At 36.6% G+C, this 19,558-nt stretch overlaps 1 protein-coding gene and 1 long non-coding RNA gene across 7 annotated transcripts in view; one reads left to right on the forward strand and one right to left on the reverse strand.

Annotated features, from left to right (window-relative positions):
- LOC127654096 (uncharacterized) overlaps positions 1-18,155 on the forward strand; it is a 45,544-nt gene extending 27,389 nt beyond the window's left edge. Inside the window, exon 3 of the long non-coding RNA XR_007971896.1 lies at positions 17,991-18,155. This is a non-coding gene — a long non-coding RNA (uncharacterized LOC127654096). The remainder of the gene's footprint in view (positions 1-17,990) is intronic.
- LOC127654083 (putative tyrosine-protein phosphatase auxilin) overlaps positions 1-19,558 on the reverse strand; it is a 49,132-nt gene that overhangs the window by 9,312 nt on the left and 20,262 nt on the right. For 4 of the 6 annotated variants that reach the window (XM_052141067.1, XM_052141065.1, XM_052141064.1 and 1 more), the window contains 12 exons: positions 19,255-19,403; positions 18,458-18,580; positions 17,360-17,493; positions 16,460-16,654; positions 16,166-16,274; positions 15,554-15,633; positions 14,579-14,772; positions 9,668-10,063; positions 7,045-7,191; positions 4,522-4,617; positions 3,795-3,932; positions 3,368-3,697 (listed from right to left, as the gene is read on the reverse strand). In XM_052141067.1, the coding sequence (XP_051997027.1) occupies positions 3,368-3,697; positions 3,795-3,932; positions 4,522-4,617; positions 7,045-7,191; positions 9,668-10,063; positions 14,579-14,772; positions 15,554-15,633; positions 16,166-16,274; positions 16,460-16,654; positions 17,360-17,493; positions 18,458-18,580; positions 19,255-19,403 (2,091 nt within the window). The remainder of the gene's footprint in view (positions 1-3,367; positions 3,698-3,794; positions 3,933-4,521; positions 4,618-7,044; positions 7,192-9,667; positions 10,064-14,578; positions 14,773-15,553; positions 15,634-16,165; positions 16,275-16,459; positions 16,655-17,359; positions 17,494-18,457; positions 18,581-19,254; positions 19,404-19,558) is intronic. The other 2 variants (XM_052141068.1, XM_052141066.1) reach the window with 1 other exon arrangement.

Below are 19,558 nucleotides of genomic sequence, written 5' to 3' on the forward strand. Positions count from 1 at the left end.
TATATATATATATATATATATATATATATATATAAATACTAATGAACCACTGAATCGAAATATGAGGTCAATTTGCAAACATGCTATGGTGATAAATATGCATGCAAATTTCACCTATTCAATATATAATGATGCATTGAAAATTATTTGAGGGCAATTGACAAGTAAGCTGATAAATGGGCAGCGCTATTATGATCATTGTATTGAGAGCTATAAAGTAGCCACAGATTGCCTGGAGCTCACTGTGTAGTTGGGGCGGCAACACAGTTTGGGCAGTTGCACAGCTGCATGGTATATGTGCATACTTACAAGCTTTACTTACGAGCTTTGTGCGCATCAAAAAAATGGCAAAGGCAGCGGGTGTAGTAGCACAGAAGCGACTTTTTCTCCCTGCCAAAAGGAGTCGGCAGATGTTCAGAGAACAAAACTTTTGAGATCTGCCAGGCATGTAAGAGACTTGTCTGTGGCACATGCTCCAAGAAGCCACCAAAGGTGCGTTTGGAATGTTGACAAAGTTGGTCGGTTTGGAAAATGACGCATGATGCGGTCATTGAAGGGGAGTGCACTCTAGATTTCGGCTGTCGGTTGAGTATACCGGCACATAGAATACATAAATAGCTCCAATATAGTTTTTTTTTTTTTATTCAGGTAGAATATATTTGTATTTTATCTTGCGTATTATACCAGAATGTATAGTATAATGGAAAATTAATATATTTTTGTAGCCTATATCCCTTTTTACAAACTATTTACTCTTTACCAAAATGCCAGCCTCCTTTTTTACAGTTATTTTTCCAAGTTCAATAAATAGTAAAAATGCAGCCTCTCTCATGTCTTTATTGTAAACTACACACACAAAACAATGATGCTTATACACCATGGGCCGAGTCAATGTGTGTCTCACACTTCAGGTCCTGTGAGATGTTAGTGCCTAGGAACCTGAATGCCCAAAGTAGCATTCCATTGTGTGTGTATTAGAGAGGGGGTTGGGATGTTGGAAATATATATGGTGGAGTTACAAACATCTCAACATTCACAGATCAAATTACTGATTCAATAGCTTAGTTGGCTGTAAAATATCCTGAATGCTGTTTGGCTTAAACTCACACCTCAATGCTTTCAAATTGCAAACTATATGGATGAGTGAAAAGCCTAATTTTTATGTTATCTTAACCTCTGAAATGTACTGGTTATTTTTGAGTAAATTGCTTTTCTCGCAATTTTTATAACACAAGCTATGTTAAAAGTAATTGTTTTCCAATAGTTCCAATAAGATAATACACTTTACAGATAAAGCAGTAAAACATAAATACATTAGCCTATAGCTCCTTTCACACCCTCACATATTCAAACTAATGAACCACAAATCAAAACATGAGGTCAGTTTACAAATACTAAGCTGATGATTATGCGTACACATTTAAAAAAATCACTCTTATCCAATAAAACAAATGTGGGTACGTGCGTCCGTGCGCTGTCAAACGAACATGTTGAGAGCATATCACAAACGAGATTGTATCGTGGTAGGTTGGATCACACTGCACAAAAATGTCTCCCATCCGCCCGTCGATATTTAGATTATTAATTGATTATTAATTACAGTCAAGGTAATGACAGATTACACACACGTGTACGTGTAAACACATGCGCAGAAAAGAAAGCTTTTATTTCAGCTTATTTCCATGTAAATACATGTTAAGATGTTGAGAATTCAACTATTTAATTACGAATAACAGCACTACAATTATTATTATTATTATTATTATTATTAATACAATATACACTGCAATTATTATCGATTATATTATAATATTTTTTATTGCAAGACAAAGCACGCCTTTGCTAAAAACGAATATAAATGATAATTCATTAATAATTCAAACAGATAACAGATTAAATTCTATTGTATAAAACAGATCGAAGTTCACGAGCAGAAATCGTGAAAGATTTCTCAGTGCTCAAGAAAAAATGTTTCCATGATGAAATTGTAATATTTACTCAATCATATTTTGGCTTGTATAATGGTGATACATATTCACATCACCCTCGTGCTCCTCTAGCTACAAACCTTCGATCACAATGTAATTTATGCGAAACACAGACAAAATTATACAAACTAAATATAGGATCATATCCTAAAATAAATGTAAGACAATGTTACCAGGACAAATGGATCTGGATCAACCGTAGACAGAATGTCGATAAATTCGGTCTATAAGCATTTATAGGCTAACTGCTGCCTAACTCGCAGTGACATTTTTAAGACCAATCCATTGGCTATGCGCAAGAGGCACCATCTAGTGATCATTATGTGTTAGAAGCAGTGTCCCTGTCTGAAGACTAGGTGGTCTTCTGACCCCTTAAGTCACGTTAGCGTAGGTTACAGTGTCTCCGTGCTTCTATTGTTAAAAACAACGTACATTTTCTTTAGCAGTTATACTGCAGAAAACAAATTGTTATCTGAGAATGTTGAATATAATATTAAAAATACAAATATCTAAAAATCCTTTAAAAAAAGATGCATTCACCTGAGAAGCAGCATATAAGATATTTAGGCTTGCTTTTAGAGAGTAGATCTTGAATATAAGTATATTTTGTCTTTACTGTACTCACAGAAGTATAACCAGGTGGAAAAATACACTTATATACAAAATACTCTTGTATTTATGATAAATTCTCGCAAGTCTAAATAACTTATATGTTGCTTCTCAAATTAATGTATCTTGTTTTAAGGATTTTTAGACAATTTTAAATGAAGACAAAAACACTTGATAACAATAGGATTTTTTGCAGTGAATTTCTTTACTGAATTAAACTGAATAAAAAGTATTGTTTTTCCCTTTAATTCAGTGAATGTCATTTTGAGATATTTTTAAAAGATGATTTTGTCCTCTTTATTGTTAGTAAGCACGTATATTACAACTTTAAGTCGAGGTACTAGCTGAATAATCGGTTAAGAGCTAACGATTTATCGTTGCAATAATCGCTGAATAGTCGAATAATCATTCTAATAATTGTTAGATTAATCGATTTATTAAGACCCCAAATAATGTGTGATAATTTTCTTCATTTGCATCGACCCTTTGTTTGCGGATTTGGAGGCATGCCTCTAAATTGCATATTCATTTCGGGGAAACAAGCAAAAATTTGAGACGAGCTATTTTGCACATTTGAAAGACAGAATCCTCACAGCTATCAATTTTACACATGTTTTATATATGCAACTTTTTAAAAAAAATCAGGGCCCTAGTGTTTTTTTTTTTTTTGAAGAACATATCCAAACAACATGAACAGAACCCACTTAAAATATGCTAGACAAGATTGTAAAATTGAGTCAAAAGAGGGCTGTGTCCTAAGGTACTGTTACCCAAGTTAGGCTGTGCTTTTGCCCCAGTGCTCCCTGGCGATGACCCGCCCGTGGTGGAGAAGCTGACATTGTAGTTGGGTCTGTTCTGTGGTGAGGTGTGGGGCATAGATGGTCCTGGTGCTTTGGGTGGAGTCTGGTGATGTGCACCCTGGGCCTGAGGCTGCCATGGACCCCCACCTCCAGCCTGCCATGAGGGGAAGCCAGTGCTGGGGTGCCACCCTCCAGAGGTAGTGTGCTGGGGGGAGGGAGCCGGACGCTGGGGGGAGCCCATGGGCGGTAATGCTGCTCCTGTACCTGTTGGTGTGGTGGGCTTGCTGGAGAATCCTGGACCTAAATCAATGCAATTTGGATGCATGCATAGACATTATTGAATTCATGATGAGTGCACCAAAACAAGACTCTAAAAAATTAGCTTTTTCTCCTATACCTCCCAGACTGCCTCCTAGGTTGGCCAGATCAGCGAAGGGGTCAAGGGTGTTGGGTTTCAGCTGGTGGGTGGGAGTGCCATGAACAGAGCTGGTTGGACTGGTGCTGGTGGATTTACTTCCCATCCCCAAACCAACAACTGATAAGACAAATTATTACCTCCAAGTTCCAACTTAATTGGAAATTGAAACTTATTGGAATTCAATAAATATTTATTTTTGATGATAAAAGCTGTTAAATGGATAGCTCACACATAAATGAAAATTATCTCATCATTTACTCACCTTCATGTTGTTCCAAACCACCTTTTTTATTAAACAAAAGGAGTTGTTAAGCAAAATGTTTGCCTCAGTCACCATTCACTTTCATTGTATGGAAAAGGTTGCAAAGTAAGTGAATGGTCACTGCGACTAACATACTGCCTAACATTTCCTTTATGGTTTCACAGAAGAAAGAAAGTCATATAGGTTTGGAACAACATGAGGGTGAACAAATGATGACAGAATTTTAAATTTTTACTATCCCTTTATGACAGTAAAACGTGTCCAGTTCTTCTGATTTAAAAACCACAATATGGCAGTTATATAATTTTTCAAAAGACGTGAATAATTATGAGCAATTTGAGCTCACTACTGCAGTCCAGATGGCAGATTTAAGTGCAATTGCATAAGTGTCCACCAGAAGGCACTATAGCATGTACAATATCTTGCATTTCTAACCACACTTGCCTGCAGGTGCTGGTTTGTTCCATTCCCAAGCTCCTATAGAGTTCTGCTGTTGGATGTTGACAGTGGGTGTAGTAGGTGGCACCAGTGAACTACGGCCTGTGGAGTGAACACATTTATTTTGCAGCACTCATTGCATTGCTTAACAAGTTTGGTTTAAGACAAAATTTTACCATGCTCATTATACATAAAAAAACTTTGAAAATGTTAAAACTTTGAGAATGTTCAAGCTGAAGTGTGTAATTTATTTGGCTGATTTCCCCGAAGAGTGTAAACAATGTGGTTCAGTATCATATATTTCAATCAAACAAGAAATGTGTAACATATTATTATATAGTAGTAACATTCATCTTCCTCAAAGCCATTAGATCAGCTTCTGTGGTTTCTTTATTCTAATATCGGAGTAACAGATTGTAATAATCTGCAGAATTTGGTATGCAGTGCTCTTTTCAGCTCTTCCTGCATGCTGCTTGGTAGAAAAACATTGCAAGAGTTCCAGATAAGTATCAGCTTTTTATGTTCTAGTAGTGCAGTTTCAAAGAAGGTCATCCAGAGGTAAAACGGTTTGCTTTCTCAGTTTCTAGGCATATGGGTAATGTTTCACAATCATACACAAGGATTTGCTATATAAAGACCTGATATGCATGCAACCAATATGGGTTAGTTTAAATAAAATAAAAATAAAAAATGCAAACACATCACACACTGTTTCCATAGGCATGCAAACTACTTCAAACACCAAAGAAAAATGAATGCATCTGAAATGAAAATTCTGTCACTGTCTTCATGTCGTGACTTTCTTCCTCAAGTGGAACACAAACTAGGGATGTGCACATTTACCGTTTTTAAAATTCGGTTAATTGCTAGGTTTCATGAACGGTTAATCGCTTTTTGTCTGGAGTCGGCACATGGGAATAAAGGATGTTTATTATAATGGAATTTCCTCAAACACTACTAAAAACAGCAGCAAATAAAGTGCATTGTGAGATATGAGTCTAAATAGCACAATGCATGAATCTTCAAATGATAAAATCTTGCATTAAAGTCAAACAAAAATATTGAAACTGTCAATACCTGTATATGTGCTCTGCCCATGCAGGTTCACATTTCCATGAGGAAGCAAATGCCAGTATGGTCATGTGTGTGGAGTCCCACTAATGTGGTTAAATAGCCTCTTCAGGGTGCTTTGATTTTTTAATCAATTTTAAATCAATTTACACTGAACTTGTATAATTATTGTACTAAATGTGCACACCAGAGCAAAAGGAGAAAAACTCTGCCTTACCGTTTATCATGCGCTGAAACGTTGCTAGGTGAAAAACAGACTGGAATCATGTTAAATGGTGTAACAGTCATTTAAAGTAGGCTACTCTTCTTCAGAACGCAGCACAACAAATTAAAAAACGCAGGTGTTTCGAGATGCGTTTATAAAAATGAAAGTCTTTTTAAATGTACTCTATGTCTAAAAATGCTGTGATCCTGTGAGAGGTGCTAAAAGGAAAAAAGTGAGAATCAGCCAGCGCAACCTATGTCCGTCCAGTATGTGTCAGTATCACTGATCTATAATAGAAAAACAGAGCAGACGCTCACAAAAGCATGTTTGAACTGCCCAAAAACTTGCCCTATACTCGATAAACTAATTGTAATTTGACACGGCATGTGAAAAATGTTGTACTCAAGGCACAAGACACTGAAAAACAGTGATACAATGGTCAAAGACCAAAGTCTTCAATGATATGAAAATAAAATAAACAATATATTAATTTCTAAAGCCACTTTTTGGTTTGTCGAGCTCGTCAGATTGCAGATCTGTATTGCACATATAGAATAAGCAAATAGTGATTTTGATATTCGAATAGTGCCGCGTTGGCTATCCGAATGTCGACTATCTGTGCACATCCCTAACACAAATGAGCCATTTGAAGACTGTGCTGGTGGCTCTTTTCCTTGCTAAGCTTCACAACAGATGCAAAAGTACCATAAAAGTGGCATAAAGGCAGTCAATATAATTCCATATTTGTTCATTAGTCTTCTTGTAAGGTTTATAATAACATCAGTGTGGGAAAATGATGACTTATTTTTTAAGTTGTGGCAGAGCTGTTCCTTTAAGATAAACCAGACTGTATCGCATTTATCAACAGAACATACTGATGGTCCTGCATGACAGGATTAGCTCCTTAGTGGAAACAGATGTGATTCAGAGTAAAATTTGGTTTGGATTTAGTATTGATGTCAATCTGCCTCACATATTCTCAGATACATAATACTGGGTTTCAGCTCTCCTTTACAGAGCACATGCTGTTACAGACCACACTCAAGGACCAATATCAATTGCACTCTCTCTCCAAAACACCTACAGTCTGCATATTTACTATGCTTACTAGACATTTAATAGAGGAAAATATGCAAGGCTTTCTTTTTTTTTTTGTCACATTCTGGAGGATTTAACACAAAAGGGCTTGCTGGTTGTTATGGTGATGTTGCCCACACACTGGCAGCACTGAGTGGCAGAGGCACATGCCTTACCCATGCCCATGGTCTGCATTGTAGGAGATGGAGATCGTGCAGCATGCAGGAAGGGGTCTGGCTGCCCATTACCTGGACCCAGGAAGGCCCCCATGAAGTCCTGCGGCTTTGGGGAGGGAGCGGGCCCAGACCCGAACGGGTCAAAAGCTGAAGAATTAAGTAAATTATTTAGTTTATTTTTTATAAAATGCACATTTGATTAAATCCCATTCAAATGAGTAAATCAATCATGCAAACTGCTGCTAAAGTTCACTGACTACTGACACATTTGCACTCTAAACTTTCCAAACAGCTTCAGGTTATGTAGATTGCAAATTATGAGGGAATTATTATACAAAAATACAAAATAAGTAAATACAGAAGCACTCTCATTACGGAATAAGCGGAGCCGGAGCTCTTTAAAGGAAACACCCCAAAGTTACATCTAAAATACAGTTATAATTAATGCGTTATAGCTTTATTAAATTTCAAATAATAAAGAAATAACTACAAACTCCGAAACTGGCATTTCTCTGTGCAGTCAGCACCTTTTCCATGAGTTGTGCAAATGTCCTAATCTGAGGGGGAGAGATTGAAATACACCTGGCTGAAGCACACTCTGGTGCGGGACGTTCATCTCTCGAGCGCACATGCTTAATGCAGCTAGATTATAACGTGATGGCTCGTGACTTTTAGAATCATAATATATGTCACTTTGAATTTCTTATTGTGAAGAAAATTGGCAATACGCAGCTTTATGAATAAGAGAGAGTTTGTTTTTTAGTGAGTTAAAGATGGATTGACGTAAACAGAAAGGTGAGAGGTCTTCACCCCATTATACACTGCAACAAAATATATTTTGATTAGTTTTTGTTTTGGCTTGTTTTCCTATATAAATATCTAAAACTCAACTTTAAAACAACATACATTTTCTTTAGCAGCTATACTGCAGAAGAAAGAATTTTTATCTAAGAATGTTGAATATAATATTAAAAATACAAATATGTTAAAATATCTAAAAATCCTTTTAAAAAAATGCATTCACCTGAAGAGCAGCATATAAGATATTCAGACTTGCTTTTAGAGAATAGATCTTGAATATAAGTGTATTTTGTATGTTGTCTTTACTGCACTTGCAGAAGTATAACAAAGTAAAAAATACACTTATATTTAAGGTGCATTCTCTTAAAGCAAGTCTAAATAGTTTATATGTTGCTTCTCAAGAAAATGTATCTTGATTTAAGGATTTTTAGACAATTGTAAATGGAAGACAAAAACAATTTTTTTTGCAGTGGATATCTTTACTTTTTTAAATTTCTATTTAATTCAGTGAATGTCATTTATAGATATTTTAAAAGAAGATGTTGTCCTCTTTATTGTTAGTAAGCACGTTTAATACCATCTTGTCAGGGCACAAGCTGAATAATCGGATAAGAGCTAATGATTAATCATTGCAATAATCGCTGAATAATCAAATAATCCTTCTAATAATCATTAGATTAGTCTATTATCAAAATAATCGTTAGTTGCAGCCCTATTTGTTACTAGTAGACAAATCTTAAACTAGTCTTCAAGCAGTATCATAGTACTGAGTACTACCTACCGAGTACCTGACTTCTGCACCCATGTGCTCTCTCACTGACAGTTGGCTGCGTTCTATATGTATGTGTACACTTTGAAGAGCACTTCCGGTTCGGAATGGCCAAATACGTTTTAAAATGTGGTAAAAAATAATGCCTGTCTTGGCCAAGTATTAATTTAAACAGTTGATTATGTCTTAAATCAATGTAAACAGGCAGAAAATCTGATATGTGTCAAAATATACAATATTATACAGTATCAGAATGTCACTTATATTTATATTTTATATCATTTATATTTATCAAAAAACAATATTAACCATTGTCTGAATCACTTTCGTAGCTTTAAAGTATAAAGTATTAACTTAAAAGTATTTATGTATTATTTAATAATCATCCAGAAGAGTAGTTTTATGAATTTCTGAAAGTTTGCTTTAATACTTCATACTGCTGTTTGATGCCTTAACTTAATTTCTTTATTACTATTTTAATACTGGCCAATTACTTAATTGTCTAGAATAACTATTTAGAAACGTGTAACAATGCTTAATAAATTATTTAACACTTTACAGTAAGGTTCTATATGGTAACATAAGTAAATGCATTAGGTAAACTAACATAAGGAACAAACATTAATATAGGTTAATGTTAATTTAAGAATACCCTATACAATTATTTATTGTTAGTTCGTTAGTTCATAATGCATTAATGTTAACATACTGTATAACTTTTAATTTAAAAAAATGCATTAACATTAAGTGTAAGTGTAGTTCTAGCAGGAAGATCTCAGGATTCATTCTATCAGGCATCTCATCCAATCACAAAGCAGCCTCCGCTTTATAAGCTTGCCAGCTGCCTCTAAATGCTCACATACTCTCCCCTAATGTAGCTAATATGTAGGTAACTAATGTAGTTACTACTGTAGTAAACAATGTTAAAGAACACAACCTTACTGTAGATTGTTACAAGAAATTTGCTAGTAGACTATGGGTAGTATCAAAATCATATTCTGAATAATCATGAAATTTCACTAATATCGGTATGGTGAGAACCCTAGTGCTTACTGCCTCCAGTTCGAGGTGATGGAGAGGGTGATGAAGAGGTTGCAGATCTCCGCGGGGTTGACTGAGCAGAGGAGGAGCCACTGGCCGGCTGTCGTGTGGGTGGAGCTCCAAACAGATCCCCCAACAGGTCTGTGGTTGTGCTGGTGGTAGGAGGGTGTGTGGAGGATGAAGAAGGCTGAGCTGCATCCCCGTCTAGTCCCAACAGATCCACATCTTCTGCTGCTGGAGGAGGAGGGGCCACTGAAGATTGGGGTTCCGGCTTCTTAGCTGCTTTTGATTTCTCATTGCTTGTGTTGCTCTGCTGGCTAGAAAGGGAGAGCATATCATCGTCCGAGGGTTCACTCTCTTCATTCGGACCCACTCTACCTCCACAACCCCCATGGCCCTGGGCTGGATCTAAAGGACAGAGTGGGGAAACGGTTAAGACCTTTACATTTAAAGATCACCACAGAAGCAACATTGTGACCTATATTTCAATTCTCTTGAAGCCACTGAAAATCTCCACTTCCAACAAAGCTCTTAAATCTCATTTGCACATGTACATAGTCAATCTTGGCATGTCAAGATATGTCGTGCCAGGTTTTACATCAATAATGCCGAACGCAACTGAATCTGGTGCATCATGTTATTGAATGCAACATGGCAAGTTTGAAAATGTTCAATAAAGTATGAATGAGATTTGAGAGAAAAGGCAGAGAGTAAGATTTTTAATGAATGACAACGTCAATTTAAGACTATAACTTTGAAATTGTTTTCCTTCCGAATACTTGAAGGGATATGGACTACTTGACAGCCTCTGCTTACTGAATGCTTTAGCAACGTTTTCTAAACATCTCTTTTTGTTTTCCATTGAAGAAAGCAAATCATGCAGGTTTGGAATGAGTTGAGGGAGATTAAATGATGACACAATTTCCATTTTTTATTAAAAGGTTCATATAACGAGAAAAAAAGTCATTACAAAAGTGCCTAATAGCCTAATTTCCCCAAATAATAGATTTACTCAGCCGTCAGCTTTACACAACAACCGTACCAGTAAATCTGCCCATGGAATATTTGTTTTCAATCTTTTTCTTAACAAAAGCGAAAAACCAGTGAATGTGGCTGCAGTTCAATAATAAACACATCTATGCCACTAAAATAACCAAGATTTCAACTACACATCAAATTATTGCCTAAATCCACTAGTCAACAACACCTCTTTTATTCCACTATTTAGTGTGCGCTCTCACAGGCCTCCTACACTGTCTTACCTTCCAAGTCCAAGCCCTCCATTTCATCTTTTCAGCAGAGAAGGAAAAGTACATTAAACAGATGGTGTTTAGTTTAATGGTGCACAGAAACTCAACAAAATGCCACGGAGTGACTAATGAGTTGACTCAAATGGCTCACGAAATGGCTCACTAAAGGAACAAACTGCAGAGCTATGAATGGTGAGCAAACTCCACAGGGCCATCCTGTCACCCTCTGCAGCATCTTCAGAATTAATGCAATAATGACACAAGAGAAAACAGCAAGTGTCTTTTCTTCATGCTAAAGAAAGAAACAATGAAAATTATGATCTTCTAAAGCTTTTTAAAAGCACAAATGAAATAATTTGACTTTTTTTGAGGGGCTGTTAATCAATTCAAAATGTTAATCCATTTAATTACATTTATTTGCCAATTAATTCATTAAATTAATCATGATTAATTACATACATCAAAATCTGCTGAAAAAGGTCTTTAACTGTTGTATTGCTTTCTATTTGGAGTGTCTATTTGCACCCCATTGTAAATAGCATCTGCCACACAGTGCAGCTATTTGCACCCCAATAGTCTGGTGTAACCACAGAAATATATGACAAATGAACCAATAGGTGTCGCTGCAGTAGCGTGGGGTGTACAGATGGTGTGTGAATGTGTACTGTTGTTCTAGTGACCGTGGTTCACTTCCATGTTTTGTCCCACTCTTTTTCCCATCCGATTTCCTGTTTCCGCTCTTAATATTTCCTTTAATACTACCTAAAATAATAGATAAAAATTCATAGAAATGTTGATTTCATCGCAGTGATTTGTTCACGTGAATGTCGGGGAGGACAGAGAAGGGTTTGATCTGGAGGCAGGGTCTGTCGATCGAACTTGTTCCCCTGGCTCGGCATCGCTTGTATGTACACTGCATCACTGTATTAGCCTACTTCAGTAATATTGTAGTAACCATGTTTTTTGGCAGAAACCATAGATTTAATGCAATTAACCATGGTGTTAGTAAATTTAGGTTACTAATAGGTTAGGTTAGGTTAGGTTGTAATATAGAAACCATGGGTTAGTTAGTTTGTAGTATAGAAACCATGGGTACTGTAGTAAAACCAAGGTTATTTTTTTCTAAGGTAAGGTTAAGGTTAGGTTTAGGGGTTATGTTGTTTGTCTCTGGGACACTAAATTAACTCAAACACACTGCAGTGATGCCCATACTGTATGTTAGTATGTAAATATGTGTGCAAACAGTTTTTGAGACTATGTGCACCAGGGTGCAATTAGTATCTACCATTATTTGCACCAGGGATGTGGTGCAAATAATATCTGTCACTGTTTGCATTTGGGTGTAAATAGCATATACCATTATTTGCACGAGGGTGCAAATAGCATCTGCCTTTTTTTTTTTCACCACACTGTTCACATGCCATGCCAAGTTACAATTAGTTCATCTTTGTAAAAAGTGCCTTGAGAACCTTGTTATGTTCCATTGTGTTGCGCTTTGTATAGCTGTTTTTGAACAGCTCCTTACTCTATGACCCTGTTTCCACCTGATATTAAGATGTGTTTTTGTGATCGGATCACATGTGGTCAGTGCTAAATACAGGTCGAAACGTGTTCAAATAAGTTTTGTGATTGGATCACAAAAACCACAAACGCATGTAGTCAAAAACGCACCTGAATGCTCGCATTTGAGTTGTAAACACTAATCCGTCCTAAATGCGTCTCAGCAGCTACGAAGCACCTCCCCTCACCTGTCAATCAACCACTCCACTACAAGAAGAATTTAAACTTTGCCCTTTACAAGTGGTTTTAAAAGGAAAAATAAAAAAAGAGTATACAAGCATGAGAACTTCACAAATTTTCTTCAGTGTGTCTGATATCAACATGCAGAGACACTTAAGAGAAGCATGAACATCTGCAGCTCAGATGAATTAATCCACAAAAATAATGGGCAATTCTGCTCAAAATATTGCATTTGTGCTTAGATTATAGTTTCATTTTCTGTGTCTTTTCTGATTTTGTTGCGGTTTATTATCATGCAAGAACACACTGACACAGTGATTGACGTAATGATGTCCCACCCCTCCAAAGCCGATCACAAGTGGTCACAGAAGATGCTTTTAAATGACCAGGTGTAAACAGCGATGCGTCTCACCTGACCACATGTGATCTGTTCACCCGAAACTTATCTAAATACCAGGTGGAAATGGTGTCTATACAGTATGTGCTGCCTGTTCTCGATAAGTGTGAATACAGCTAAAGCCTGTATCACATTAGGCAATTTTTCAAGGTATTTTCGGGAATAAGCTTCATTTACATAATAGCCTGCCAGAGGAAGGGAGAGGGACCTCTTATTAATATATGCCAGAGGGAGGTTGTTAATCCCTTGACCAACAGGACTCCCTGCTGAATTAATGGCTCTAACAACTGGAAAAGCAGATCAAACTTGTTCAAAAAAATCATTCTGTCGCTGGGTTGGGCTCATGTGGTCTCGTCAAGTGAACACTGAGCTTCTTTTACTGAAGAACTGACAAGACATTATGCTGATCTGAACGCTTTCATCAGCGATCACTCTCACAACCGCTTATTATCACAAACACCAAACATTTTAATTTATAGAGATTGTAGACAAACATTTTACTGGGGTTCTCCTGCACTAAAATGAATAATAAAAGCAGAAAGCAGATGCAGAAAAGTCTGTTTTTGTTGATTGTAAATATTTTACTCACTCAAAGCTACATATATAAAAATACACCTTCTACAGTAAGCTCCATTGGACAGGGGAATCAGAGAGAGAGAGTCGAGGGAAGTCGTTATGTCTGTAACCACTCCACCATTCTGAATTGGCAAGTATGTCATAACTCCAACAGAAGAGTTTGTGATCTCGGTAAGTGTTACACCAGCTTAAAGGAATATTCCAGATTCAATCAAATTTAAGCTCAATCAACAGCACTTGTGGCATAATGTTGATTACCACAAAAGCTAATTTTGACCTGCCGCTCCTTAAAAAATAAAAATAAAATCTGTATTACTGTGAGGCACTTACAAAGGAAGTGAATCGGGGCCAATTTCTGAACGTCAAGATACTCACCGTTATAAAAGTATAGCCACAAAACATAAATAATATGCATGCAAACATGATTTTAGTGTGATAAAATGTAATAAAAAAAAGGCTTGCTAATTCTTCCTGTATAAAGTTATAGCCAATTTTACAGCTTTGTTGCCATGACGATATAATGTCAACAAAACCTAAAATGACTGTAAAAATTCTGATTTAAACAACTTTACAGCTCAAAAAATGCACGAGTTTTAACAGAAGAATGAGTGCATGTGCTTTTATAAAATTATAAGCTTCAAATTTCTGCCTTAAAACCCTCCAAAAATTGGCCACATTCACTTCATTGTAACTGCTTACTGTAACCTCGATTTTTAGAGAAAAGTAGGGATGAGTGCAAATTACTTTTTGTGGTAATCAACATTATGCCACAAATGCTCTTGAATGAGCTTAATTTGTATTGAACCCGGAATGCTCCTTTAAGGCTGCATGGACTGTGGGATTGAAAAAACCTGGAGGTAGAACTTTAAGCCTGCTTATTAAGCCTACTTCGTTTAAATCACAGAATTGATTGTTGCTAAAACCCTACTTTTTTGTATCTGTAACACATGTGAATTTTACCTGCAATAGCAAGTGCATCCTGGTGTTCTTGATGGCAGGAGAAAAGAACATTGGGGCTCAGGTCTTTGGTGGGGAACTGCTCCCACGGTGGGGTGAGATCTTTCTGTTTCTCTGTGCTTTCCACCTCAATGTCTAACAGCACATGAAACAGCTGGGGGTATTTCTCTGGAGAATCACATGCATCCAGCTCTGTCCTGAACACACACACACACACACACACACACACACACACACACACACTTCAGTGCAAAGCTGAAAAGAGCAGTATAGACTCATACTGTGATAAATGGGTAGTTTGTGGTTTATAAATTATGTCCATAACATGTTCATAAACATTTTTGTTTTTCATATTTATGGTTAAAATTAAAATGAACAAATTATGTGAAAGGGTGTTTTAGATGATGTAACAGAACACCAATTCCAAGTTTTTCACCTATTTTTAAATCACCTTTGAGCTTGTTTACAGTTCACATAATCTTGTGGTGTGACAAATTCATTTAGTCAATAAGTTATTAAATAATTTTCAATCACTTGAAAATCACTCATTTTTGGGTTAAAGTATTTAAAATATATATATATATATATATATATATATATATATATATATATATATATATATATATATATATTACACTGTGTCCTAGCCAGGTGTGATGCGATAAAGCAAAAAGGAACAGGGCATTTTTTTATCACATGGATTCTATTTCTTCAGAGTCAAGCTAGGTAGCCCCGCCCACTATAAAATCTAAAATTCTGCTCCACATACAGTAGCTGTATATTAAACATCAAATATGCTCTGATTGGCTGTGATTGGGTCGCACATCAGTTTTACATTCAGTGTGGACATCCCAAATTACAGGGCAAGGATATCGCTGTCTGCCATTTCATGTCAACCATTAAAATCTAGATAAATTGCTCCGCATGTAACTCTGTGACAATGTGATGCTTACAAATGCAGTAGAAAGACACACTTACTTCAGAAACTTTAAGACTGTGGTGCCAGGGACAATGAATCCAGTATGGAACTGAATCTGGAACATCTGGGTGTTTGTTACCTGCAGGCACACCAGAATTTAAACACAATGTTGAAGGAACCACTGCATCATGCTACAACACACTGTTCTTGCTGAAGATATACAACCTTTCAGTTGCTAATTACAGCCTGATCTCATGAAATGTATGTGTTACAATTTTGCAATTCAAAATTAATGTGATGTATATATCATGGAAACTGCAGGGAATTGTACTTGGAGACACATATAACACATTTGGCAAAAATATATAAAGTCCAGGTTGGCTAATTAACTTTACTCAGCTTACATCTTGCCAGAACTTTAAAAATTCCTCACGCTTAACTGGTAGAGCATGTAGCGCGAGTATCACACTTGCAATATCAATGTAATGAGCATGTTTCCAAGGGAACACACAAAATGGTCATTCTTGTATGCACCGTTGCTTTGAATAAAAGTGTCTGCTGAATGCATTAATGTAATGAATGTTAATGAAATGTAATAATGCCAATTTTACAGTTTCGCACTCTGCAGAAGCTTCAAATTAAAATATTAAAGTTGGTTATTGGTCTCCTACCTTTGCTTGTAGTGCATGTGACCGCATATGATAGACCGAAATCACCACGTCTCCTTGGACACTCACTCCCACAGGAAAAAACACTTTACCCTCCTGTATCCTGTGTTCCCTGTGATCACAGAGAAGAGGAGCAACATATTCAATATGAAGAGATACTCAAAGCTGTTACACTTAGAAAAGCATGAATTTCCTTAATGGTCCAGGCTGGTTTGGTGCAAATCTGGCTGTTAGCAAAAAATGCTTGTCAACCAGCGTAATTGACCAGCAGATAGTAAGACACTAAATACAGCCTACCTCATTTTTTCGTAATCCTGAGCTGTAGAAAATATCTTGGTCTCTCCAATAAGTACGTCACAAAAAGGCCGACAGCCACTGCGCTGTTTGTTGAAGCAAGGAACAGGACTCATTGTGACAGCTTTAATGACTAGTGGTTTGGAGTGTGGTACCGTAGGCTTCTCTGAGACCATACTGCACACATAACCTATGTACCTGAATAATCAAACACAAGCATATTTGGCTATTAGCATTTTTTCTCAATACGGATTAACTTGTTTGATGGTTAGAGACATACTATATGTTTTGATGAAAAATTAGGTTTCATTCCTTCCATTTACAACCCTCGTAAAGAGAAATGGACATTTCAAAACTGCCTAGAAAAAGCGTGTCTGCAAGTCACACAAAGCAATCTGTTACACAAATTAAAAATGTACAAAAGGCTTCCTAAAGCTCTGTATCTATTAATGCTAAACTTGAACTGAACATGAATGGAGCAACTTTTAATTGAAGATCTGTTCATCATCTACCATTATTGTTCAATGTATTTGTATAATGCTTTCCATAATACTTATTGTTACACTGAAGCTTTACAAAGAATTACACCACAAATATTCTAGTGAGCAAGTCAAATGGCGACAATGGAATGGAAAAACCATGGCAAGGGGCCGTTCAGACCAAATACATTCTTTTTAAAAAAAAAAAGAAAAAAGAAAAGTTGAAGATGTAAAAACATCACTAATCATTAAAATGACTTCTAATAAAATGTCCATGTGATATTGGATAATGTGAATTGTAAGTGCAAATAGAATGCTGGCGGCATATGAAAGACAAAACAGTAGTTAAGCATTTGTAGCAGCAACATAGTTTTCCTTTTTATCAAAGCTAATCTTTTCAGAGCTACAAGTTGATTGCCCATACCTCCTGTGTGAGGGCCACAGGCCAGAGCCAGGCCTCTTGGCACCGAGAAGCTGCATGGCTGGCACCGGGTTGGCAAAGAGCTGGCAGAAACAGAACATGGCACAGACCAGCACGCCTGATGGAGCTCTACCATCCTAAAAGAGAGGCAAATAAAGCAGATTTTTGGACAGATTTGGACAATAAATACCCTAGAAAAGAAATATAAATTATTTACAAATATAAAGTTATTATATAAAGTTTGCAAAACAGCATCAAACTGTTAATCTTAACAGTCAAACACTTCACAGACTTAAAGCTAAAGGGTTACAAAACTGGCCAATTTCACATGTCTAGTTTTAATTACATGTACAATGTCTGGAATTATTAATTGAAAAAAAATTCTGTGCGAGTTTATTCACATTTTATTTTATTTGTATTTTTACATTAAGAAAAAGCAGAAACTTTCTTGGCAGTGATTCAGATGTAAATAATCTGATTTAACAGCTAAATTAGACATGTAAGTGCAGCGTAGTTCTAGCGGGAAGACTAGCAGCTGTAAATCGTCGCACCATTATCTAGGTAACTCCAAGCCAATCACATGTAAGCTATCGCTTTATAAGTCTGCTAACAATCTATCACATTGCTGTTTCAGTGTGCTAACCTGGCAACCTCCACCACCCCACCACCACCAGTTGAGTCCCGTCCTACATGGGGGTAGGCTCCCTCCCCTGCCTCCTATCTACGGCAGGATCTGATGGTTCAGAGAACAACTTCTTCGGACCGCCAGATGGGGCTTACGCCAAAGAGAGACATTACGTTCCAGTTATGTTCATGAAATAAATGTAATCTAAAACTTTACTCAAGTCTGCGAGTCTTCCTGATAGAACAAGATAAAAGGCTACTGTTAACTCTCCATGACCACATTGAAATGCTTGTTTGTTCGTTTAGTGTGGTATGGAATATTATATAAAAATAATCATTTTCTATGCTTGAATTTTAATTATAAATTGGACAAACTGTAAGAAGGCTTTGAGAATATTATACATGGGAATTTACTAAATATAGTGATATGAAAAATGAAGAATAAATAAAAGTATAGAGTGAGTTACACCTTCATACCGAGCATGTGATCACACACACATTCTTGGGATTTTGCTTGAGCCAGTTGAACATGTTTTTACACACGGCAAACAGGTTGTGTAGACTTGGGGCCTGTCTGGATGGCCAATTGCATTCAGAAACCTACAGATGAACGAGAAGAGTCAATCGCTGAGAGACAGAAGATTACAAAGAGGAATGAGACAGAAAAAGAGAAAGCTTAAAGTGAGGAAAAAGGAAATGGATAACATGGATAAAATCATGTGCTCTTGATGTACTAAGCAACCACCCAGAACATCTTCAGAACATTCAAGCACCCAAATCACCATAGCAACTACATAGCAACATCATGGCCAAACATCCTAGCATCATAGCAACGAGTTTTGTTAAGGTAAGTACCATTCACATTGGCTTGTTAAAAATCTAGTGTATCAAAGTTGCTGGCATTTTGTTATTAAAAATAATCCACTTAAGAAAATGAAACTATACATACATCGTAACAACAACAGCAAACAAACTATGAGTCCTGCGATCACATAGTTTGAGATTGAGTTAATCTTTGGTGTTATTTTATTACATGAAAAAAGCAATGTTCTGTATTTAATGAAAGGAGTCCAGATGAGTCACCATAGCCACCAGTATAATTTCGCATCAGAAATAAGTATGCTACACTGATGTTTAGAAATGTGTTTTTTAGACTCACTTTGACACTAGAGTGACTTCAAAATAAGTTTATGCACTACCAAGAAAGCTTGCACTAGGTTAGCAAGGTGAACTGAAAGTACGGTAAGTCAGGAAATCCAGTTTATTGCACTCACTCTGTTGGCAAACTTTGCCCCCCGATAGTTCTTCTGTGACAGGTTGAAAACAGTGTAGTGGTCAGCGTGACTTGAGTCCAGAAATGAGCGGATATCCTCTGTGTGGTTCCTGTAACCCATCTCCACTACCTCAGCAGGATAGGACATCACTGAGAGGGAAGTGGAAATAGACAATTAGGAGAGGATCTTGAAAGCTTTTTTCAGCAAGTTTGTGACCAACATATTAGTGCATTTTAGAGCATATAGCAGAAATACATTGTTAGTCATTTCTGATATACTACACTTTATATTGAATTAAAACTGA

This window comes from Xyrauchen texanus, chromosome 13 (genome assembly GCF_025860055.1).
Source record: "Xyrauchen texanus isolate HMW12.3.18 chromosome 13, RBS_HiC_50CHRs, whole genome shotgun sequence".
NCBI classification, from domain to species: domain Eukaryota; kingdom Metazoa; phylum Chordata; class Actinopteri; order Cypriniformes; family Catostomidae; genus Xyrauchen; species Xyrauchen texanus.